General features: G+C 37.2%; 1 protein-coding gene across 2 annotated transcripts in view; it reads left to right on the top strand.

Moving 5' to 3' along the window:
- ABHD12 (abhydrolase domain containing 12, lysophospholipase) overlaps positions 1-24,448 on the top strand; it is a 39,732-nt gene extending 15,284 nt beyond the window's left edge. The window contains exons 4-14 of one of the 2 annotated variants that reach the window (XR_011557530.1): positions 7,464-7,583; positions 10,550-10,580; positions 10,979-11,024; positions 13,064-13,193; positions 14,805-14,842; positions 15,662-15,741; positions 18,356-18,438; positions 19,001-19,079; positions 20,492-20,619; positions 21,301-21,652; positions 21,769-24,448. Coding sequence is in view for 1 of the 2 variants with exons in the window: in XM_070734676.1 (XP_070590777.1) it covers positions 7,464-7,583; positions 10,550-10,580; positions 10,979-11,024; positions 13,064-13,193; positions 14,805-14,842; positions 15,662-15,741; positions 18,356-18,438; positions 19,001-19,079; positions 20,492-20,619; positions 21,301-21,349 (784 nt within the window). In the remaining variant the exon portion in view is untranslated. Of the gene's footprint in view, positions 1-7,463; positions 7,584-10,549; positions 10,581-10,978; positions 11,025-13,063; positions 13,194-14,804; positions 14,843-15,661; positions 15,742-18,355; positions 18,439-19,000; positions 19,080-20,491; positions 20,620-21,300 lie in introns of both variants that reach the window. The other variant, XM_070734676.1, reaches the window with a different exon arrangement.
- The last annotated feature ends 1,318 nt before the right edge of the window (positions 24,449-25,766 follow it).

The following is a 25,766-nucleotide window of genomic DNA, read 5'->3' on the forward strand; positions in this document are numbered from 1 at the left end:
ATTATTGTCCTTTTATAATTAGAACAAAAGCTTTGGGTTTTTTTGTGAATTTAGGAGAAAAATCCAGTAATGTGATGTACATTGCAGCTATGTGCAGTATTATGCTGAAGGTTATGCTTTCGATTCAACTTAAAGAAGAATGTAGTTTTAATATAAATTGTGTGGGTTTGTTCAAGCATGTGACTTTCTTTAGTCTCTGAGAACAAAGCACAAGGAAGAAAAACATAACCCCGAGGATGACATGAATCATTGCTTAGTTGCAGATATATTTGCAGAAGTAGCTTTCGGGTTTCATCTTTGTCTTCCTTGTTTTATTTTTAATTTTATTTATTTATTTATTTGTCAAAATGTGTACAAGATAATAGATATGGTATAAACATAAACAAAAGCAAGTAGTTATAGGTAAATTTGGACAATAGACAGTAGGACAGGGACAGTAGGCACGATGGTGTGCTTATGCAGGTTCCTTACAGACATCTAAGAAATGGGGTGGGGTCGACTGTAGCGAGTCTAAGGTTAAAGTTTTTGGGGTTTGGGGAAGAAACTACAGAGTCAGGTAATGCATTCAGTGCATTGATCACTCTGTTGCTGAAGTCGTATTTTCTGCAGTCGAGTTTTGAGCAGTTTACATTGAGTTTGAATTTATTTTGTGTGTGTGTGTTGTTGCGGTTGAAGCTGTATTCATTGACCGGTAGGACATTGTGGTAGCTGATTTTATAAACTGCATTTAGATCAGATCGAAGGTGACGTAGTTGTAGGTTTTCTGTAGATTTTGTAGATCTAGGTTGTTGTGTAGATTGTAGAAGGTATCCAAGATCTTTGATTGATTATGTGCCATCAACTTGTTTTCAGCTTTTACTGACCACAAAGATAGATTTTCACCATGATAATCTATCTCTAATATGGTCTTTTATATCTTCCAAACGATTCACTCATCGCCCCTGTAACTGAATTTATCCACCTTGCTATTGGTCGTTCCTGTTTCTTTTTCCTTCCACCTTTTACAGAATCAGGGCCTTCTCCAGAGAGCTAGGACTTCTCATAATGTTCCAAAATAGGATAATTTGTTCTTCAAGTGAGAAAATCCTCTCGGTTGATTTATTTGATGACCCATTTGTTTATTTTCTTGACTGTTCCTGATATTTCTGACATTTTCAAGAGTCTTCTCTAACACCAAAGTTCTAAAGTGTCAATACTCTTCTTATTTTGACTTTTCAGATTCCAATTTTAGCAGAGAATAAAAGGTTTGCATACCATAGTTGTGATTTTTGTAGGTATAGACACATCATGGCATTTGAATATCTTTTCCAAGGTTTTCAGGGTTTCCTGGTTGCTTTAGCCATGTGTAGTGCTAGTTTGCACCATGTTTCTTTACTAATTGTTCCTTTACTGTTGATGGTTAATTCTAAAAGGTAGAAGGTATCACCAACTTGATACCTTTATTAATGATTTGAATCCCAGTTTTTACTTTCTGATAATCAGATGGTCTAACAAATGTTAGAATAGAATAGAATAGAATAGAATAGAATAACAGAGTTGGAAGGGACCTTGGAGGTCTTCTAGTCCAACCCCGTTTAGGCAGGAACCCTACACCACTTCAGACAAATGATTACCCAACATCTTAAAAACTTCCAATGTTGGAACATTCACAAATTCTGGAGGCAAGCTGTTCCACTGATTAATTGTTTTAACCATCAGGAAAGTTCTCCTTAGTTCTAAGTTGCTTCTCTCCTTGATTAGTTTCCACCCATTGTTTCTTGTTCTATCCTCAGGTGCTTTGGAGAATAGTTTGATTCCCTCTTGTTTGTGGCAATCCCTCAGGTATTGGAACACTGCTATCATGTCTCCCCAGTCCTTCTTTTCATTAAACTAGACATACATAAAGTTATAATTGTGATGAGCAATGGGCTGAGACACTTGCAATTTTAAAAGAAAAGTAGGAGTTATTATCCTATCTAATTTTTACATCTCTTGAAGAATATAGTCTAAAACAGTGTTTTTCAACCAGTGTGCCGTGGCACACTAGTGTGCCGCGAGACATGGTCAGGTGTGCCGCAAAGAAGGAAGCTCAGGTTCCGGTCTTGCAACTTTTTGCTGAGAGTGAGAGACAGAAAGAGAGAGAAAGAAAGCAAGAGAGAGAGAAAGAGAGAGAAAAAGAGTGAGGAGAGAGAGAAAGCAAGAGAGAGAAAGAAAAGAGAAAGCAAGAGTGAGAGAGAAAGAAAGCAAGAGAGAGAGAGAGGAGAGGAAGGGAGAGAGAGAGAGAGAGAGAGAAATGAGCAAAAAGGGGAGGAAAAAAAGAGAAATGAGAAAATGATTGAGACACAGAATGAGAGGAAAGAGAGAGAAACAAAAGAGAGAGAGAGAAGCATATGATAAAAAGCACCCAAAGAATAAGAGAACCCCCCCCCAGCCCTCACCTGGTTTTGGAAATGGTTCAAGAGTGTGTATACATGCGCGCGCACACACACACACACACACACACAAGGGTGGGGAGGAGACAGGGATGGAAAAAGAGAGGAGAGTGTCTTAGGGTGTCATTTTGTGTCATTTTGGTTGGTGGTGTGCCCCAGTATTTTGTAAATGTAAAAAATGTGCTGCGGCTCAAAAAAAGGTTGAAAATCACTGGTCTAAAAGGACAATGATAGGCAAGTGCACACTGATGCTCCACTCTATATAAGTAAACAAAATGCCCAGGGGCTGTCATGAGAACATTGCATTGGGCTTTTTATCTTAGAAAAAAGATAAGTAAGAAGATGGAATGACATGTTAAGCGTATGTGAAATTAGTTTTTTTGCATAGGAAGGAAAAATATTTACCTTTCTTAATTAATGGGCTAGGTCAGGATCCTTTGTTTAAGATTAAGAATATGAAATTGAGAATTTTGTTTAAAAAGTACATTTTCTCCTGTGATTAATCCAGTGCTTCTCAATTATTTTCTGTTAAACACTCCCCTTCCCCCAGGAAGAAGTAAACATTTCACAAACACCTCTCCGATCTGGGCCCCAATGGAATTTTAGTGTTAATATTTATTATATTACTTATTAAAAGCTGCAAGCAAACTATTGGCTGGGGAAGCCAATAGTTACCTGGGAATATGTCACACTGAAACATAGAAACATAGAAGACTGATGGCAGAAAAAGACCTCATGGTCCATCTAGTCTGCCCTTATACTATTTCCTGTATTTTATCTTACAATGGATATATGTTTATCCCAGGCATGTTTAAATTCAGTTACTGTGGATTTACCAACCACGTCTGCTGGAAGTTTGTTCCAAGGATCTACTACTCTTTCAGTAAAATAATATTTTCTCATGTTTCTTTTGATCTTTCCCCCAAAGATCACTGAACTCAGTGGAGCCTGTTTGGTTAGGCAGGTATGGGCTACAATGGTTAGGGCCCTCTTTTGACAAGGGGCCAGGGTATCTTAGTTAAACTGGTGTTCTGGGGTTGCTGGCCTGGCCCATAAGTGTTGCCTCTTCCAGGCACTCACAGTGAGTGGGGTAGAAGGAGGCTTTAGGGTGCCATTTGAAGCTTTCACCCAGCTGCAGAGGATGCTCCTCCTTGTTTGGCAGCAGGTTCTCCACGCCGTTCATGGTTATCACAGCACCTTCCAAGAACAAGAACCACTTTCTCTTCTGGGCTCGGAGCAGCGTGTAACTGGGAAAACACTCCCTCTCTGGGGCAATCGATTGAGAGGAACCATGCACGTTCCCAGGGGTCCCACATGTGCACCTGGCATCGTTCCATGCCCCCCCCCAGAGAGGCACACCCCACTATTTGAGAAGCACTGATTAACTGAAGTTGCTAATTTAACATTTGAGGAGTTTTAAAAGGAGATTAAAAATATGAATGCTCAGGTTTTATTTCAATGGTTCCAGTTTTTTTGATAGTATGTTCCTTGGGACTGGTTTTTAGGGAACATTTTGTTGTGACCTTTCACCTAATATGTACTGTTTTTATGCTCCTAAAAGATTTTTGCAAGTTTTAGCAGGATATAGAACTGAGTAGTAACTTATAATGCTAATTCAGCATTCTACTAGTAGAAGTAAAGTGAGTTTCAAAACTGATTTGTAACTTCTTGTTTCTGTTTTAGTCTGTTTATATGTATCTAACCACTTGTCAGATTTCTTTAACAGAAATCTGTTTAACAGTCCAGACTGGAAAAGCACAGCAAAGAAGCAATTCTCTTTGAGTTTTGGATTAATAATATTTATTTTTTAAAAGGTTGAAATGATAATAAAAGAATTGTGGCAAATAATTTGCTTTTGGATATGGAACCTGTTTAAAAGATATTCAGAACCATTAATTTCTGGCTTTCTTCTTGTACTTTTAGCATAACAAAGAGAATCAATTCCTTTGAGAAATAAACCAAATATTATTAGGTTTCTGTGCCTAATGGTTATTAGACACATTGTCAGCATGAGAACTCTCTCTGCAGCAGTTATCTACCCCATTGTATTTTGAATATGATAAGATTGTTGAAGAACTGGAATGGGATACCTTTGTCCTAAAATGACTCATGTGTGGCTGCTCATGATAGGTAGCATTTAGAGATATCCAGGATTGCATTGTATTGTACTCCCAGCCCAACCTAAATCTCTCTCAATCTACCTATGTCAAAGCGATTTTCATAGTTGTAGAACCATGATTTTAAAGTACTGATTAGGTAGACATGAAACTGAAATAGTATTTTAAAATGAGTAGTGTTCATTTTCATTTTTATGCCTAACCACTGCTTTAAAAGAATCAAAACTATTGTTTAATAGTCCTTTGTTTTCAACTTGTAGAAATAAGATCCAATTTGGTGAAATATTGAGAAACATCAGTGTTAAAGTAACAATTTACCAATTGCTGATTGCATCAGCTTGGTAGAAAGAATAGTGATAATTAACAGGATTCCCAATAGACATGGAGAGACAAATTTAACTCTTTCTTTTTGGTATAATCCTAAAGAAAACCCATTTTTAAAAATTTGTACTGCTAGGGTTGGAAGACGGGATATATCCCCATGGAAAGTAAGGAGGAGTTAGTTACCTACCATCCATGCTGATTCTGAATTTATTAATTCCATATAAAACAAGTTAGATAGTTGGTATGTGCATTTTTTTCTTTATTGATCTTTTTTTAGGTGTTTGGAATATAAATAGATGTGCTTGCAATAATTGCAAAGCTTGAAAACAGGCTGGAAATAAAATATAATAAAGCAATGTCTCCAAATTCTTTAATTTCAAAAGTTATTTCCAAATTTGTATTGAAGTGCTGCTCCCTTGCTAAATCTTTGGCATTCATGTTCATGTATCTGTGCTATTGGCTATACACTTAACTTGTTCTGAACAACAATTTTGATTTTAAAAGCCATACTTAATGAATATAATTAAATAGGATAAAAAAATAGAGACTATCAGTCATCTCTTTTCCCAAGTATGGCAGGGAAAGAAGCAGAAGTTTGCTGAGAATTGTTCTTATCCTTCTTTGTTAGATTGCTTGCATTCTTTTTCCAAAAGAAAACTGAATTAGTTATGTTAGTGTAAACTGAATAGGCTTCTAATGTACTCTGTATGCATCCTATTTACTTTCAAATATTCATATATCAGCAATATTCATAGGCGGCAGCTTTGGTCATAGCTAATTAAGTTATTTAATGTAAAATTAAAATATAAGTGATAGCTCATAAATAAGTATTTACATCACTGCCATTGCAAGGCTGTTGACACAGACAATCTTGACATGAATTTAATTGTATGCAGTTAACTTTCATTTTCAACTTCTATATTGTTCTGAAGTGTGATGAGCACTACTAGCAATGTAATGTCAGCAGTACCCATTGCAAATGGATCTACTGTCCAGGCTAGAATTTCCAGTCCTTCCAAATTTTTTGAAAACAAATGTTGGTGGTGAATTATGCAGTAAAAACAAAATACTTCTAGCATAGCCTGTTTAAAAAATGCAATATGTTTTCTGTGTACCTGTCATGGAAGCTACAATATTGTCAAGAGAGATATCATTGAAATAACTCTTCTCCAAAAATGGTTTCCTCTTAATATCTGCTTTAAATTTCAAGTGAAAAGCATTTCTAATCTGAATTCGTCATTGACCAAATATTTTACATAAGCCAGCAATATTGTTGTGTTATCTGGTAAACATGCTTCACCAATTTGCAGACCAAATTTCTTAATTTTTAATTGGGATGCTGGCATTAACAAGCCAGTATTTGTATTACTATATAATTTTTGTGCCTCCCCTTTACATATATTTTATTTATTTATTTATTTATTTATTTATTATTTGGATTTGTATGCCGCCCCTCTCCGAAGACTCGGGGCGGCTCACAACAAGTGAAAAACAATCCAATACAATCCAATTAATTAAAATATTATAAGTTTAAGAAAATCCCCTATACTAACATACACACATACAGGCATACCATATATAACTTCAACGTGCCCAGGGGGAGATGTTTAGTTTCCCCATGCCTGACGGCAAAGGTGGGTTTTGAGGAGTTTACGGAAGGCAGGAAGAGTAGGGGCAGTTCTGATCTCCGGGGGGAGTTGGTTCCAGAGGGCCGGTGCCGCCACAGAGAAGGCTCTCCCCCTGGGGCCCGCCAACCGGCATTGTTTAGTTGACGGGACCCGGAGGAGGCCCACTCTGTGGGACCGAATCGGTCGCTGGGATTTGTGCGGCAGAAGGCGGTCTCGGAGATATTCTGGTCCAGTGCCATGAAGGGCTTTAAAGGTCATAACCAACACTTTGAATTGAGACCGGAAACTGATCGGCAGCCAATGCAGACTGCGGAGTGATGGTGAAACATGGGCATACCTGGGTAAGCCCATGACTGCTCTCGCAGCTGCATTCTGCACGATCTGAAGTTTCCGAACACTTTTCAAAGGTAGCCCCATGTAGAGAGCATTACAGTAGTCGAACCTCGAGGTGATGAGGGCATGAGTGACTGTGAGTAATGAGTCCCGGTCCAGATAGGGCCGCAACTGGTGCACCAGGCGAACCTGGGCAAACGCCCCCCTCGCCACAGCTGAAAGGTGGTTCTCTAATGTGAGTTGTGGATCGAGGAGGACGCCCAAGTTGCGGACCCTCTCTGAAGGGGTCAATGATTCCCCCCCCAGGGTAATGGACGGACAGATGGGATTGTCCTTGGGAGGCAAAACCCACAACCACTCCGTCTTATCCGGGTTGAGCTTGAACTCCCTTGTAACTCCCTTGAAATATCCTATGGTCCTCAGTTGAGAACAGCTGAATTAAAACCCTAGAAATTCTGGAAGGAATTGCTTAAGTTTCAGCATACAATCAGTTGTTAATTGTTTGTATACTAATTCTAAATATTGTATTCTAAATATTGTATCTAAATTCTAATAATTGCACATTTGTAGGCTTCTGAAGCAAGGAAGTTACTAAGATAGAATGAAAATATGCAAGGAAACAATTAAATTCTTATTACCATTTTTTTTAGGCATACAGTTCCCACATTTTTATGGAAAGATGCTCAAGGGAAGGACCAACTGTGGTATGAGGATATTTTGGGTTCCAATAACGCTATAATCCTTTATTTGCATGGAAATGCAGGGACTAGGTAAGCAAAACACAAAAATAAAAATAATGGCCATAATTTAAATCTGTTCAAGGCTCATACTTGATTAAACAGGGCAAGTATGCAGGGAATGGTGATGCTGAAACCAGCATATGTTTTGTATACTGTAGTTGATTTTTAAATACATTTCTCTTACTGTCTTTTCATCAGATCTGATTCCCTGGTATTGTATCACAGTTTAGATCCCAAGATTAGACAATGTGGTTGCTGGCAGCAGCAGAGCAAGCCTCTTTGATTAATGTACCGTAATTAGGAATTCCTTTGATTAATGTTTCTAATTCTTGGAAGAACAAAGAAAGCTGTGTGCAACCTGATAAGAGAACTGGATTAAAGCATTGAAAGGCACAGACTTGAAATTTAGTTACCTACAAACTCAAAATGTGAGAAACACATCTCCTGAATGTGAAGATGAGCATTAACAAAATCATACTAAGAATATTTGGGGATGTTGTGGACTATTACATGCTACATATTAGTTACCAGCATGTGTGATGTGTCAAATGAAAAAACTCATTCCAAACTCAATATGTTTGAACTCTATATAAAGTAAATTTCTGCCTTTGTAAACTGTTCCTCTCCTCTCTTGACTGAGGCACGTTTCCTTACTTGTGTAAATAAATAGATTTTAATATACCTTTCTGGCTTGGGTTCTATTAGGGCAGTGGTGGCGAACTTATGGCACGCATGTCACCTGTGGCACGCGGAGCCATATCTGTTGGCACACGAGCAGTTGCCCTGACTCAGCTCCAGCATGTATGTGTGCACCGGCCAGATAATTTTTGGCTCGCACGGAGGCTCTGGGAGATAAATTTTGGCTTCTGGAGGGCCTCTGAAGAAATGAGGGAAGGCATTTTTGCCCTTCTCAGGCTCCAGAGAAGCCGCTGGAGAAGTGTTTTTCAACTTTTTTTCTTCAGGGGAACCCTTTGGTATCATCAGATTTCTGGCAGAACCTGTACTGTGTACTGGTACCGTTTATGTCCCATCAAGATGAGCCCCCAATTTTTTTTGATCTAAAAATGTTCATAGGTGAGTTTGATTGGGATGTAATGTAGTTAAGTGTCGTTTCAATTTAGCCGGCGCCATGGCCCTGTTAGCAAACTGTTCCCCGCAAACAATGCAGACACGATGGACAGTCTGGGTCTCCTGTTCAAGTGAATCCAATAGCTAAATAATTGTTACTGTACTGATGAATTTTACGACGGGAATCAACAGCATCGATTTTCTGCACTGTCAGCTCTGTGGATTCAGATGCAACGTCAGGCAATTGCTCAGTGACGTCAGCTTCATCTAACTTTCGTTTTTTAATAAATCGATCTATGTTAGCGGTAAAAATACATTTAGATTTAAACTATATTGAAAATTAATGCGTACGACACCGTACGTATGGTCTAACAACGGAAACGGAATAGTATTAAGGTAAACTAGTGCAACAACTAATAACCACATAGTGTGCATGAATAGCATGGTGCAGGTACGCAGGTTAGGCATGATACGGTCCTAGTTGGTTTTGCCCTAATTTTTTAAAATCAATTTTTATTTTTCTTATTAAGTTGCGGAACTCGTGGCTGGCCCCCCTGGTTGAAAAACACTGCTCTGGAGCCTTGGGAGGTTGAAAAACAGGCCTGCTGGGCCTACCAGAAGTTGGGAAACAGGCTGTTTCCAGCCTCCAGAAGGCCTCTGGAGATGTGGGGGAAGCCATTTTTGCCTTCTCCAGGCATTGAATTATGGGTGTATGCCCTCGTGCATAGCATGCACACACGCTCTTTCAGCACCCGAGAAAAAAAAGGTTTGCCATTACTGTGTTAGAGCAAGGGACACTGGCCTAATAGATTTGCTGGCATTTACAGCTAACATGATGAATGTTTTGGATCTTAATACAACTGTGCATTGTTCCACAAATTTGAGTGCATATTTATTGTGCAGTTGTTTACCGTTTCCAAATAATAAAGAAACATTCAATATGATAAGTGCAGAAACTATATTCATTCTTCACTCTTCTTAGTAACATCTGCTTTGGCATAAGTAGTAGCTTTTAAGATTCTTATAGCCAGCTAAAAGGCTTTCTATTCTTGCTTTAAAAAAACCACTTGCAGAGCTCTTCTAGCTCAGAAATATTCCTCGGTCTCTGTACAGTACATGTTTTATATATCTGAGATCAACTTTGTTAGTATGTAGAATGTAACCTGCTGGGGTGTTGCCATACAGTAACTAACAAAGACAGTTTGTAAAAATGTCAAGACTGTACCTTTAAGGAAATATTACTGGTTGGCCATAACAGGGCACCAACACCATTCCATTTGGGGGGAGTTACTTTGTTAGAGATATGGTATTTTGCCGTGAGCTGTATTCTTGCTGTGTGCGTGGTTTGTAAACTATTAGAGTATTATATTGTTGATTCTGTATATTTGTAAATAATAATATTGTTGTATATACATTGATACTAAGTCTGAGTCATTGTCTGGGTAATCCACATTTCCTAAATCACAACAACTCTGCTTAATGTGTGTTGAAGTTTCATACTGAGACATACTAACAAACTTACAGATTTTCAGTATTCTGGATCTGAAATCTAGGGATTCTGAAGGCCATTCCAAATGCAAAAATAGGGGGGAGGGAATCTTGTCTGGCTATATGACTGAAGCCCTGTAATTATAGTTGGACACAATTTAGCTCAATATCTGCAGTTCAAATTATGATTTCCGAGGAAGTGGATGACTTCTGAATAGACATGAATAGTATTATCATGCAAATTCCAATTAACAGTGCTTCTCCCTTAGCAAGTGGTCAAGACTTAAATAAGGGTTTATTGAAATCAATGGCTTTTAAACTATTTCTAACGAATAGGTTTTTCATTAAAAGACAGCTCATTTTTATACTGACACTAGACAATTATGTAACACAATGTTTTATATAGATTTTAACTTTACTTTCCCAACATTTCTTAACAGAGGAGGGGATCATCGTGTGGAACTTTATAAGGTAGGAATTGCAGTGTTGTTGCTCATATGTTCTGAATATTGTTATTCAGTATTTAATATTAACATCAACACATACCTGTATTTGTTTTCCATATTTTATATGTGGGGAAACATTTATTTAGTTCATTTATATGCCATCCATTTCTCTGATAAGGTGAAGTAAATAAGAGTAAGAAATATAAGCAGAAGGTACTCAAAACACTTCATTACTGAACAATGTCAAATCATATTGTACATCTTTTATGATCTGTTCCATTTAACACTGCAATGCACACTGCATCTTGAATAGTTCCTACTCTCCATTAAAAATTAGAACTTGAAGGAATTTGTTAGCGTGCAGTGATTATTATTGTAAAAGTTTCTTAAAACTTATTTGGAGTTGTTTATATTCCCTTACAGGTTTTAGGTTTGCTTGGTTACCATGTAATCACATTTGATTATAGAGGTAAGATTCTTAGACTACATTTTTGTTCAGAAATGTTGTTTTGTTCCTAAAAATGGGTGGCTGTTTTGTTTCAACCAACCTACTGGCTATTTCTTGAATTTAATTAACCACATAATTTGCAAGAGTTTGTGTGTTTTATTAACCCCACAAATTATGATGCATGGTCTGTTAATATTCAGTATTTCCCCATTTTTATAAATTAATTTGTAAATAAATTATAAATGTATTACAGAATGTTTACAAATGAATTGTTTAATTTAGACAGGAGTGTACAAAATGTTGGATATCAAATGAAAAGCTGCTATTTTGAATGTGAAACAGACTATTCAGAGGCCAAAACAACTTTTTGAACTCAAAAAAGTTCTGCTCCCAGCTCAAAACACTCCAGAATGGTTGAAACAGTCTATTTAATAGCTTAGCAGCAGTTTCACAATCCACTGTTCTATGGAATTCTGCGAAGTTTCATGCTTGAAAACACTTTGTTTTCAAGTAATTACGTATTCTAACTACTTAGTGAGCAGTAGATCGTGTGCTAACCCTTTAAAAATGTTACTTTCTCTAACACATTTTGACTGAATACTTTATTTTATTTTATATTTCAATAGATTGATCTTCCCATTAATATCTAATGACAACTTTATCTGAATGAGTTCAGTTCAGAGGTGGGATTCAGCAGTTCTGGAGAGCCAATAGCAAAACGTTTGAGTAGTATAAATATTTTATTATTTTATTTATAAATAAATAAAATAAAATAAAATAGTTTACAGAACTGGTAAATACCCCTGCCACACCCACCAAGCCATGCCCACCAAAACCCTGCAGTTTTGTATGGGTAAAAGCCTCATGTACTCAATCTGCTAACAAGTAAACCTCATTATTGCATAAAACAGAAGACAATCTTAGATTTCCTAAACATCTGTAGGCTTGAATGTGAAAAAGTAGCATAGGAAGTGTCTAGTTCCTAAGGTAGGGCATTTGCTACCGTGTCTCCCTGAAAATAAGACCCTATCTTATTTATTTTTTTGAACCCTGAAATAAGCACTTGGCCTTATTGCCACGCACTCAAAAGCCCAATTGGGCTCATTATCAAAGGATGTCTTGTTTTGGGGGAAACAGAATACTGTACTTCAATATAATGTTGAAATTTTTTTTCTGCCAGGAAGAAGCAAGCCATAGAGAGACACAACAGTCTATTTCGAGTGTAATTTTTTTGAGCAGTAATTAATTTAAAAAACCTTTATTATGAACTTTCAATTACCTTTGCAGTTTTCACAAGATAAAGTTTTTTTAAAAATAACTTAGTTCAGTTTGTGAATCAGTTCCATTTCTCATTATCCAAATGATTGGAAAGCAGATATTCCAGAGGTTTTGCTGCAATTGAAGGTCACGTTTTTAATGTGTGTTCCCACCCACCCCCATCTGACACTTTTTAGATGTATTGAGATGGCAATTCCCATAATTCCTATTCAGAAATCTTAGCTGGGAGTGTATGTATTGTGGAGGAGAATTGTAGGGATTCCAAGATACTTTAGGTCCAATGGAACTAGAACCTACATAGCTGGCAGAAAACTGAGTTTGTTTTCATATGCATTAAAATGCAGGAAATATAACCTGTAACGGCAGCTTCCCCCCACACCCAACACACACACACACACACACACACACATCCTCCCATGCCCAAGAATCCTTAAAAATCTGTTTGGAGATATTAGGGATATCTGTCAAAAAGGTTTTGTTGTAAAAGAAATTGTCCCAAAAAACAGTCTGATCAGTGGGAAAAGTGTCCTTGAAAAGTTCAAGGCATATTGGAATCCAATTGAATAGACCTGACATAACTTTACTCCCTGCATTATGTCAACTCAATTTTATTTATTTTAGCCTGTTCCAAATAAATGAAAGGTAATTGAGAATTTACCTATTCATTTCCAGTGTCCTGACTCATTGTACTCTTTGGTCTTAATTGAAACATGAAGCCAAACCCTATATCTTGATTAGCAGCTTAAAGTATGATTCTCGGAATATTTATTTTTATCTTTCAGGATGGGGAGACTCTATAGGCACTCCCTCGGAAAGTGGGATGACCTATGATGCTCTTCATGTATTTGACTGGATAAAAGCAAGAAGTGGAGACAATCCAGTTTATATATGGGGACACTCCTTGGGCACTGGGTAAAACATTTATTTTCCAGATGATCTAAGCAAAATTTTAGAATAATATTAGTGGCATCATTTAAGTTTTACATTCTGTTGGCAGAAGGATCCCCAAGACTCCACACAAAATGTTCCTTCCACAGGAAAGTGGATGATGACAGAGTCACCTGAATGCTTTTGGAATATTTTGTACTTCCATAGATTGATCTTCCCATTAATGTCTTTGCTTCAAAGACTTTGATGAAATCTGTATCTTTGCTGACATCAGGAACATTTTGCTTATTCAGCCTTCCATCCTTCCGGAGTTAGTAAAATTAGGACCTATATTTTTGGGGGCAATATGCTGACTCTGTAAACCACTTAGAGAGTTCTGCATTGTGAAGCACCATGAAGTGATATATAAGTGTTATTGCTAAGTGCTGTTGCTATAACTTTTCCTAATGAGCTTATACTTGCATGTGCTGCAGCGAGTCAGCATTGTCCCTGTAGTTCCTTTTCTATAACACATGCTTGAACTCCATTCTCAGTGCAGATGCTGCCAAAGACATGGGTAAATTCAAAACTTCATTGTTATTGTTAGTAGTCAAAGGAGGCAAAAGGAGCTGGAGGAAATTGATTTTTCAGAATTTAAATGGAAAAATATTCAAAGGGTTTTTTTTTCATTTTAAAGAGCAGATTGAGCCACTTCTAATGGAACTATTCTCATTAAAAATAGAAATAAGTGCAACCAGTAAATACCCTTTTTAAACATTTAGATTATTTTAGGTTTTAGATTAAATATCCCATATGTTGTCATTTGTTGTAATGTTGTCGTAATGATAAATGTATCCCCTCCCTGTCCCCCATTAGGGAGTTGGACTTAAATTGCCTTTCAGTGTAGAAGGACCCTTCCATTCACAAAAAGACTTCAGTCAAGGAATCTCTCCTCCCCTCCCCTCCCCTCCCTTCTAGTTGAATCTATAAATTCTCAAAAGAAGTAGGGTGGGGTTGCAAAACAGAGCTGCAGGGAATTTATCAAAAATACTTTGACAATATAAATATCCCATATTCAATATTGTTCCACTGAGAAGAACTTGGGATCCAAAGCATTTTAATTTTAAGATAAGAGGAAGTCATAAGTATTAGATTTATACAAGGGCTTCTTTAGATCAAAAAATGAAAGATGAATATCATTCAGGCACTTTAGATTTGAGGTTATACATTATTTGACTCATTTTGCAATACAAATGTTGAACAGTAGTTTACTGTTCACTAATTTAATTTCTACTGGAGCAATGTATGAAACTGGTCTGATGAATAGGGTTTTATTAACAATCTATGAATGCTCTTTATACTTTAATTTAGATTAGAGAGATAGAGCTTTTATTTATGTCATAATCTTATACTAAAATTTCCACAATTCTATCTCCCCCCCTCCCGAGGAGGCATTATTTCAAGATATGCTTCTGAAATTTTATACATTGCTGCTTTGTTATGGTCAAGTGATGTATTAACCCTTAATGTTTTATGACATTCAGAGTAGGAGATAAGATAGTAGTAGTAGAAGTAGTAGTAATAGTAAAGAAGGTTTAAGAAGAGAACTATCTGAGAGCTCTCTGTAATCAACACTTGACTCTGTTTTGCTTCTAGAGTTGCAACCAATCTAGTACGACGTCTTTGTGAAAGAGGTAAGATGGCCCTTTCTACATTATGTTATCAAAGAGTATTTTATATACCCCATAGCTTGTCTTGACTTTGAGAAGAGTTTAAATAGATCAGTATTTAGCAGTAAAGCTGCCGTTTTATTATTATGCCAGAATGAGAGAATGATTCCATCATGTTGTGCTGTTGATAGGCGTGGCAGAAGAGAAGGGCAGAAAAATTATTTAAATTTGATTAATGGGCATAGTTATTTTCTTGTCATATATTTCATAGTTTTCTTCTCTCAAATGTAATTTGATAATGTTCAAAGTTCTATGGAAGCTGTACTTGCCTCCAGTTTTCAACAGCTGCAAAAAGCTTCTGCTCTTAGCTCTTCTGTGATGGATGGATTTGCCTAACACTTTTCAATTCTGGTAGAGAAGTTAACATAAACCTGCATTTGTATGTTCAAAAGAAAAGTCCAGTTGATCAGCCTGTTATATTTTCCATTAGTGGTTTTTAATGCTATCAAAGTTTATGACATCACACTCTCCTGAACTCTCTTTAAGTCAGAGCATATTCATTTCAGATAAGTGCGTTGGTAGTTTGTCCAAGTGGCTTTAAAAATAATGTAATAACACATACTGCTTCATCCATACAGACACTGAAAATTATAGCAAATTTTTGAACACCTGAAAATATTCTTGCAGTCATGTCTCTATGTATAATTCTATCTCTGAATTTGCATTTTTCTGCCAATTCAGAGTAATACAAATTCAGATGCTCTTCAAGGTGGATGCGAGACATATTTTTGTAGGGGTACACCAAAGGTTTGGCTGAAATGGACAATGTTTTTTATTTTTCAGAAACTCCTCCAGATGCCCTGATATTAGAATCCCCCTTTACAAACATTCGTGAAGAAGCAAAAAGTCACCCCTTTTCAGTCGTAAGTAGAGATTTACATGCTAAAATTCCCATTATATTGTCATATTTAGGTTTACTTGAGAATTTTCAACATAAGAAACATATATCAAGATTTTTGTTTTAATTTTCCCCATACGTACAAAGTATTGTTTCCTCTGCCATTTGCTTTTCCAGCCATGTATTGAAGGAGTTACAGATACAGTCTGTCTAGAAATTATAAGTGTGGGTCACTTTGTACTTTGAACAGACTTTGAAACATTAGCTAACCTCCTAACGTTAGTCCAAATGACTCCATAACCTCGTAGTTAACCAGAAACTAAAATGCATCTTCTAGTGCAGTGATGGTGAACCTACGGCATGGATGCCATGGATGGCATGCGGAGCCATATCTGCTGGCACATGAGCCGTTGCCCTAGCTCAGCTCCAACATGCATGTGTGTCCTGGCCAGCTGATTTTTGGCTCACACAGAGGCTCTTTTAGCTCTTTTAGCTTTTAGAAAACTTCCAGGGTGATGGGGGAGGGTGTTTGTACCCTCCCCCGGCTCCAGGGAAGCTTTGTAGCCTGGGGAGGACAAAACATGAGCGTACTGGGGCCACCAGAAGTTGGGAAGCAGGCCATTTCTGGCCTCCAGAGAGGTGGGGAAAGCTGTTTTCACCCTCCCCAGGCAATTAGGTCCCACAGAGTGGGCCTTTTCCGTGTCCCGTCAACTAAACAATGTCGTTTGGCAGGATCCAGGGGAAGAGCCTTCTCTGTGGCGGCCCCGGCCCTCTGGAACCAACTCCCCCTAGAGATTAGAATAGTCCCCACCTTTCTTGCCTTTCGTAAGCTTCTTAAAACCCACCTCTGTCGTCAGGCATGTGGGAACTGAGATATTATTTCCCCCTAGGCTTCTACAATTTATGTATGGTATGTTTGTATGTATGATTGGTTTTAAAATAAGGGTTCTTAGTTGTTTTAGTATTGGATTGTTACATGCTGTTTTTACCACTGTTGTTAGCCGCCCTGAGTCTATGGAGAGGGGCGCCATACAAATCCAATGAATGAATGAATGAATGAATGAATGAATGAATAAATTGAACTATGGGTATGGGCACTTGCGCCTGCGTAATAGCGTGCATGCGCACTCTTTTGGTACCCAAGGGAAAAAAGGTTTGCCATCACTGTTCTAGTGTATCACCTTGTAAGAAGGACTCTGCTGAAAATAGAGATGCTGCCAAGATCAATGCTAACATCCTTTGAATAACTGGTGCTATTTAAAAACCCTGTCCTATAGTTCTACCACTTGCTACAGAAGCACAAAAAATAGTTTTAGATTTACATTTAATTGGATTTGTATGCCGCCCCTCTCCGAGGACTCGGGGTGATTCACAGCATATACAGAAAACAATAATAAACAATTTTTTAATACATTAAAAAACAGTCCTTAAAATTCTGATTTAAAAAACTATCATATACAATTCATTTGACAATCAATCTACCATACTAAGAAACATTCATTGATCGGGGGGAAGATCTAAAAATTCCTGCTCATCCCATAAGACTAAGTAATCTCGACAAATTTGGGCCTGTCTAATGAAAATAACATAAAATCAAAATTTTGATATAGGGTTTTGAAAATAATTTCATAAAAATACTCAGATTTCATATGACGTTTTGTACTTTTTAATAATTATATACTCTCCTGAATTATTTGAAAGGACAGATGTATATATTACACACACAAACACATATACTGGTATATACATATACATTGCCTCTCTATCTCTGTCTTTCTGTCTCTGTCTCCCCTCTCTCTAAGATACATTGCATTATTAGATGCATTATTATGCTTTTTTGTTTTGGTATTACTATAATTCAGTTTATGTGCCAAGTTGTTGCTAAAGGAATATACGTTAACCATTTTTCTAAAGATGGAAGAATAGAGTCCAAATGTAAAGAATCAATTCAGCCTAATAAATAGGCCTCAGCAAATGTGGGTATCTTCAGAATGGACTGTCCTGTAGATCTTAAACTATCTGTACAGGTTTATAATGGGAGAGATGAGCCCATCACATTATCAGGCCCTACAACTTTTAGCCAATATATTAGCACTTCCTTAAATGTCAGTTGAAACAGTTAAACAGGGCTATCAAGTGAACTGTTATGCATTAGTTATCAATAGATTAGTTAGCAAACTAATAGCCATATTTTACTAATTTAGCTTCCAGACACTTTGCAAAGTGAGCCTATGTAGAGTGTACTGCAGTACAGGTCATCCTTACTTAATAACCATTTGTTCAGTGACTGTTCATATTTACAAGAGCACCAAATGAATGGTACTTATGATCAGTCATCAAAGCTGCAATTATTGCAACACCCTGTGGGAGTTGAAGTCCCCAAGTCTTAAAGTCGCTAAGGTTGGAGAGCCCTGCTTTAAGTGGTACAGTCATATAATGTTTTATCTAACAACTTAGCAGCAGAAATTCTGGTCCAATTTAGGGGCGATGACTAATGATGGTGAAATTGGGATATAAACAAGGCATGAAAAAATTGTGACCACAACAATTCTTTTGTTAATTCTTAAATTACACTTCTTATACTCCTGCTTTACTATAAATAGAATATTTATTTGTGACATCTTGCAAACTTTTTCCAGATATATAGATATTTCCCAGGATTTGATTGGTTTTTCCTAGACCCTATCACATCCAGTGGAATAAAGTTTGCCAATGATGAGAAGTAAGTAAATAAAATACCTTTTTACTCCCTTCTCTACCACTTGCTGATTGAGGTTTTCAGTAACGGGGAAAAAAAAACTTATTCTGAAAGATCGACACAGAATTATTGTGCCATGAATGAACCCGTCTCTGCTTTTCCAGGTCAGCTATCTTGGCCTCAGGAAAATGTACATTTTTCAGAAAAAGCCAGCAGTTCATTGAAACAAAGAAAAACATTCTGTCCAGCAGAGATACAGCCTTTTGGATAGTTTTTCTTTGGAAAATGAAGAAAATTAAATATTATTTCATGCTATTTCATTTTTAATTGCAGCATATTTTATTTTAACAAATTTTTCATGAATGTAATTGCACACATGCAAATAATCTGCATTTGGAGACTTGCAAAACTACTTATTTTTTCAAATCCTCAAAAAAGTAAAATAATGTGCAGAAGCATAAAATTCTGTGATTCTAAACTCTCCAGCAGTTAACCTTGAACAAAGTCATAGGTTTTTATATTTTGTTCATATGTTTAAAATATACCGGTACCTGATGAATTGTTTGGTGTGTGGTTTCTTTAACAGTGTGAAGCACATTTCATGCTCTCTGCTTGTTCTTCATGCTGAAGATGATCCTGTGGTTCCATTTCATCTTGGAAAAAAGGTTCTGCTTCATTTTTTAAAACTCTTGTCTCTGCCATAACTTTATAAATATACTGAGTGAGCTAGAATAGTAACAGGGCTTGAATGATTGCAATTTAATTTCTGTAGAGGAAATCACTGATAATACACCAAACCTTGACGGCTGCTATTGGAAGAAATGCATTTTCAGAGTCTGTTGGTGGAGACAACTAATTTAACTCTATCTTACTTGCCTTTTATATTGTCAAGGAAACTTGTGTTTTCATTCAACTATCAGTTATCCTAGATGAATTAGAAAAGCATGGACTACATAGATCTGTGTATTCCTCCTTGGTAATCCTTCTGCTCCTCCTTATTTTAAGACCCAAAGCTACAGTCTTGTCTGTCATTGTGTAATCCTGAAGCAATCTTTTTCTCTATTAATCTTTCACCTTATAATAGCCTTTAAAGTTGTTCAGAATGAGATGGGTATAAGTGCAGGGCTGTCAAACCTGAGGGCCAGATGTGTCACCCGTTGGCCATGCCCACCCCCAGTTTAATGAAGGGGGGGGGAAAGTCGTTATATGTTGCGTGACACCATCGTGATGACATGATTGACACCTCTGGTATAGTGTCTTCCACTGAGAGGTTATCAGAGAAGAATTTTGACATATATAGTACATAGTTTTATTTTTTCCTGTAATCTGGAGTTATCACCATGACTTAGTTTTCATCATCATTGTTGGAATTGGTAAAATGGGAGCTGACAGCTGTCCTTTACCTAGAGAAAGAAACAATTAAGTCTGTGCAGTCAAAGTTGGTCCCTCTATATGTACTACAGAATGAAAAATCAGGAAAATGTATACAAGGGAAAAATTGAACTTTAGTTTTAACCCAGTGCCTGTCATATATATTAGACAATAATTTTCATCCTTCCATGGCCTATAGTCAGGATCACTAGTTTGTTCATCATATTTATATAGCCACTGATCCTTCACATTTGCGGCATTGAGTAGCATACACAGTAAAGAAAAGATAATAAAAAACTAACAATTAAAAGTTGAATCATTAAAAGACTCAAAATATATTTTCATTGTAACTATATATTAGTACCATTTTGATTAATTCTAAGGGATTCTTTTTCTGTTGAACTTCTTAGGTCCAAAGATTTGTACAATATAGTACGTTTCCAGGTTAAGAACACCCTGGTTTAATAGTTAAGGATGGAGTCTATGGTAGCAAACTTAAAGTTAAATACACAATGATTTAACTTAATTAAACAATACCTACTTATATAGTATTATACAATAGTACTGTTTGAGCGTACATACAAATTCAACTTAATAGTTGAATACACCTTGGAAATAGAACTCATTCTTAAACTGGGAACTATCTGTACTGTCTTGTATTTAATTTTAATATGGTGAAACCATTTGCTTTTAAATATCTTCACAGCTATACAACATTGCTGCCCCATCTCGGAACTTTCGTGATTACAAAGTACAATTTGTTCCATTTCACAAAGAGCTAGGATACAGGCATAAATATATCTACAAGAGCCCAGAGCTACCTCGAATATTACGGTAATTAAAGGGGTAATTCATATGTGCTGGGGTGAGCTGGTTGGCAATTGTAGCAGATGGTAGTCTGCTAGATTTCTGAAGTGTAATTTTTCCAATGGTATTGGAATTTGTATTACAGGAAAGAGGGATATACTGTGGAATATTTTGACATTGTTTTTATGACATGAATGTTTAGCAGAAGGAGTAGAAGAATTTGTATGCCTACTTCCCTTTTTGTGGTCTGGCAGTTTCTATCATATTTTTTGTCTTAGAGCAAGTCAAACTCTTGGGAGTAATCCCTGAATCTTTAGTGTCAAGATGAAGTATCTGGTCTTTTATCTTTAATCTTGTTAGATGTGGGTCCCTGGTTTTCCCCCCAGACTGCAGTAATTTAATTTATTTGATTTATATGCCACCCGATTCCATGGGACTCATTTATGTTCCAGGGTCTTCCCAGCTATGCAAACGATTTCTACAAGAATTTACTGTTAAAAAAGATCAGGTCACAGATTTGAGAAGTTGTTTGTTATTCCCCTTCTCACAGCATTTAAAAAAAAAACAACCATTGACCCATCTAGGAAATGAACTAGTACTGTGCAGTAGTATGCTGACATATGAGGAGAAGAGGAAATGGATGAATCTAAAATAGCAAAATAATTGATACAATAAACAGCTGCTGGTTTGTTTGTTTTTACTTCTTAGGGAATTCTTGGGAAAATCAGCACATCATCATCATCACCACCACCACTGAAGACTTTAACATCTTTGAAAAAGAAAAAAAAAGTCTGCTATTATTGAAACCCAAGCACTGGATATGCCACTGATTCTGGCTTCAGTACTAAAAGATACCTTGAAATCCCAGGTTTTGGGACGGTAGATATGAACAATGAATGTAATTGGCTTCTCGTGTCTCTTCCTCCCCCCAAAAAGAATATGGGAGCAAAATGTTGGAACAATTAAGTTCAAGCACAATAAAGACTTTGTAATGCCCCCACCCCACCCCCTGCTTCCACCCTTGCTTTCTCCCAGAAATTATAAACATTCTAACACTATTGTACCAGATTGCTCTTTACAACAGTGTTTCCCAACCTTGGCAACTTGAAGACATTTGGACTTCAACTTCAATGCTGGCTGGGGAATTCTGGGAGTTGAAGTCCAGATATCTTCAAGTTGCCAAGGTTGGGAAACACTGCTTTACAAGACAAAAGAACTTGCACTCTAAAACATAGCTGGACTATAGTTATCTAGAAAAATATAATTCTTACAACTTTTCAATGCTATCTCTATTTTTTTTTTTGAGCTGCAGTTTGTGTTCGAGAATTTAGTTTGGTAAAAGATATTTTTCTCTTGTCGCTTGCAGAAGATAATGTTGATTTTAAATTATTTTAGAAACCAGAGACAAACAGATACACAAGACATTTTAGAATGAATTGAAGGATGATTCACTTTTTAAAAAAGGTGCCTGTTTAATTGTTATAATTTAACAGTGGTAAATTTTCCCTTTATTGCTTTGCTTTCAATTGTCCCAGACAAAAAATACACACGCGCACACACACACAAAATTATACTTCTGTCTACAGACATACATCCATGCTAAAATTTGCCTCTATTTTTCAAACCATTTTCTTTTGATGTGCATATCCCTTAAGTGAAGTACATCATATTAATTAAATATTATCCTTGGAAGTTGTTTGAAGTAACTTTCCCGTTAACAGATGTCTTTAAGTTTAGACTTGTGGGAGAATGCGTGTTTTCGCTATAGTAAAGATGTCTTCCAATCTCTTCTAATCAAAGAGAGAAATACAAGCACTTTGGGAGTGAAAAAGAAATGATACCATTTTAAATAATTGTGATTCGTCAGACATCCCAGCCTATTTCCTTCAAAATGCTCAGGTATACTAGAGATGGTCAAGTTTCCTTTTTAAATACAAGGGAAAGAAATTAACCTTTTGATTTCTTTTGATGTGCATTTTATTTGGGAATAAAACTCATTCTGAATTCTCAGCAATGAAATTATTCATAGTTTCACCTGAAATGCTGAAATATTACCCAAGTCAACCAGAGGTATTGAAAGTGACACATTTTTATGTTAACAATACTTCATCTCTGATTATTCAAGTAATTACTTTCTACTATAAAAAGTGAAGGTTGTTTTTAATTCGCTATCTACATCATTAAAATGTATGAAATCTATCTTACTGGCTTTAAATGTTCCCTTCAGTTAATGCAAGATATGAATAAATATTTTTTTCTTTTATTATAATTCTACATACTGTACTGAATTGAGCAGACAATGTAATAACTAATTTTAACAAATACAGACTCTGGCTTTCATGTACTGCTTTTGAGACTGACCAAATCTTGTATTTTATGAAAACTTAGTCCCTTATCCCAGTTATAGCTTAATCAATAGCAACGCTGTGCATTGCTTCTATTTTGATTGGAAAGAGGTGACCGGTTAAAGCCTCTATGAGTTTTGCAAGGGAGGCTTCTGCTACCACCATATAATTCTGGAAGCAGACATGGCTTTTTGACCGAGCAGAAGACTGGGGCTACATTTGCAATACTATGCCTTCCATACCACTTTCTCCAAACAAGATTATGGCTTTTATAATTGAAGCTATGTATAATCCTCCCACATGCACGCAAGTGTTTTGTTTCTCATATGTGATGAAACAAGCCAGAAATGTCAGTGAACCATAGTTTGGGTTGAGAAACTGTAGCTAGTATGTTTCCAATGAACAATGCTAAGCCATTGTTTAAAGATGGATTCTACATCCCAGCTTGTTAGACACCATTAACACTGATACCCAATTGGTTTGTTGTAAGAGGCTATTGATCACATGGAGGAACAAAGTGATCGTTAAGGAGTGCACGACATTCCAGTGTAACTTTGTTTATTAATCTGGGACACTATCATCCAAACGCTGCCATGTGATTACAAAAATCCATTTTTGAGATTTGAAAAAAATCTGTCTTTTATGACAAAAAAGGATAGCATGGATGTTGATTTAGGCCAGTCTTCTTCAACTTGGGAATCTTCCATATATTCTGGGACTTCAGTTCTAAATTAACTAAGAATGGAAGAAGCTGTATGTTAGGGAGGGAGACTAAAGGAGGCTGATATTTTGCTATTTGCACACACTTTGCTTTGCTAACAAAATTCAATGCAGGCATGGCATGGTGAGCAATTAGAGCAAAGTGAATTATGAGCCAGTGTGACTGATGGGCTTAAACAGATTGCTTTACAGTGACCCTTCTCTTTGTGAAGTTGGCCCTGAAATATGTCGTGTCTTAAAACATTCAATATCGGGCACAATAGACTAGGTACTGATGTTCAGAATAGTTTTTTAGTCTGAAAAGATATAGCAGATATTACTAATGTTGTCTGTATATTACTTTTTTGGCATGTATCGAACAATTTACAGATTCATTCTGCAAACATTAGCCTTTTCTTTGCATTGAGACGTCCTGCAGTAATCCCTCAGTTTTGATTCACAATAACTTGCAAAAGAATTGTGCCACGTAAAATTCCGTCTTCTCTCCCCTCCTTGTTTAGGATTATTGCATTTAAGAAAGGCAAAAATGCGGTTTCAGCTCTTTTGAGAAAACCAATATAATATTCTGTCTGGCACTGCTCCTGCTGTCACTACTTAGTATTAGTATTGATAAAAGTACAGACTAATGTGGCAATGTCTACTCTACCAGTGCAACAAAAACTATATTCCAAAGCATGCACAGTGCTATTTGTTCTGACACATGTTTCAATTGTTAGGCCAGTAATATGCATTGAAATTGAAATGTTTATCTAAAACTGTGTGTAGTTTTAATAAAAAATGATTTTGACTTCTTTTGGAGGTAGCTTTGTTTTGTTTAGTATAAATCGTGGCATTTATCTCATATCCAAGAAATTGTCAGAAAGAATTTAAAATAGTGAATACAGTGATCCCTCGATTATCGCGGGGGTTACGTTCCAAGACCTCCCGCGATAATCGATTTTCCACGGTATAGTGGTGCAGAAGTAAAAACACCATCTGCGCATGCGCGCCCCTTTTTCCATGGCCGCGCATGCACATATGGTGGAGCCGGGGAGCAACAAAAGTGCGGAAGCCGACAAAGATTGCTTTGAATGTCGGCTGCCCCCGCCCCCCCCAGCACCTGCCCGCCCGCCGTTCACCCGGCCGGCCGGCCGCTCGCCCGTTCACACCGCCCGCCTGGCCGCTCGCCCGTTTACCTGCCCGCCCGGCCGCTCGCTTGCCGCTCGCCCGTTCACCCGGCCGCTCGCCCGTTCACCCGCCCGGCCGCTCGCCCCGTTCACCCGCCCCGGCCGCCCGCTCGCCGTTCGCCCCGCCGTTCGCCCGGCCACCCGCCGTTCACCCAGCCACCCGCCGTTCACCCGGCCACCCACCGTTCACCCGGCCGCTCGCCGCTCGAGAGCAAGAGGGGGAGAGATAGAGAAAGAGAGAGAAGGAAAGAGATGAGAGAGGAAGAGAGTGTGAGAGAGGAAGAAGCAAGATAGAGAAAGAGAGAGAAAGAAAGATGAGAAAGGAAGGAAGAGAGTGAGAGAGGAAAAAAGAGAGAGAGAAGAGTGGAAGGAGGAGAGAGAGAAATGATAGAAAAAAGGGGAGAAAAGAGAAATGAGAAAATGATTGAAGCAGAGAATGACAGGAAAGATAGAAAAAGAGACAGAGAAGTGACTCTTGGTGATGACGTATGACGTCATCGAATGGGGAAAACCGTGGTATAGCAAAAAAACCGTGGAGTATTTTTTAATTAATATTTTTTGAAAAACCGTGGTATAGCGTTTCGTGAAAATCGAGACCGCAAAAATCGAGGGATCACTGTATTGATTGGGATCGAAACAGCTATAGATATGTGCATGAGTATATAACTTCCACTATTCAAAAAAGTATATACTGTACTGATATGTTGTGAGGTGTTCTGGGCTGTTGTAGGAACACATTATTTCATTTTATTTTTTGTCAGAGGAAATATACTATGTAATTTGTGAGTTACATTGTACCCAATAATTTTTCTATGACCAATTTTGCACATTCAGGGAGATTATATTTGGATCTGACTATTTGCTGCTTACAATAGATGTTCTCAGGGTTCCATATAGAGGTGAAACTCGAAAAATTAGAATATTCTAATTTTTCGAGTTACAC

This window comes from Erythrolamprus reginae, chromosome 1 (genome assembly GCF_031021105.1).
Source record: "Erythrolamprus reginae isolate rEryReg1 chromosome 1, rEryReg1.hap1, whole genome shotgun sequence".
Classification (NCBI taxonomy): Eukaryota; Metazoa; Chordata; class Lepidosauria; order Squamata; family Dipsadidae; genus Erythrolamprus; species Erythrolamprus reginae.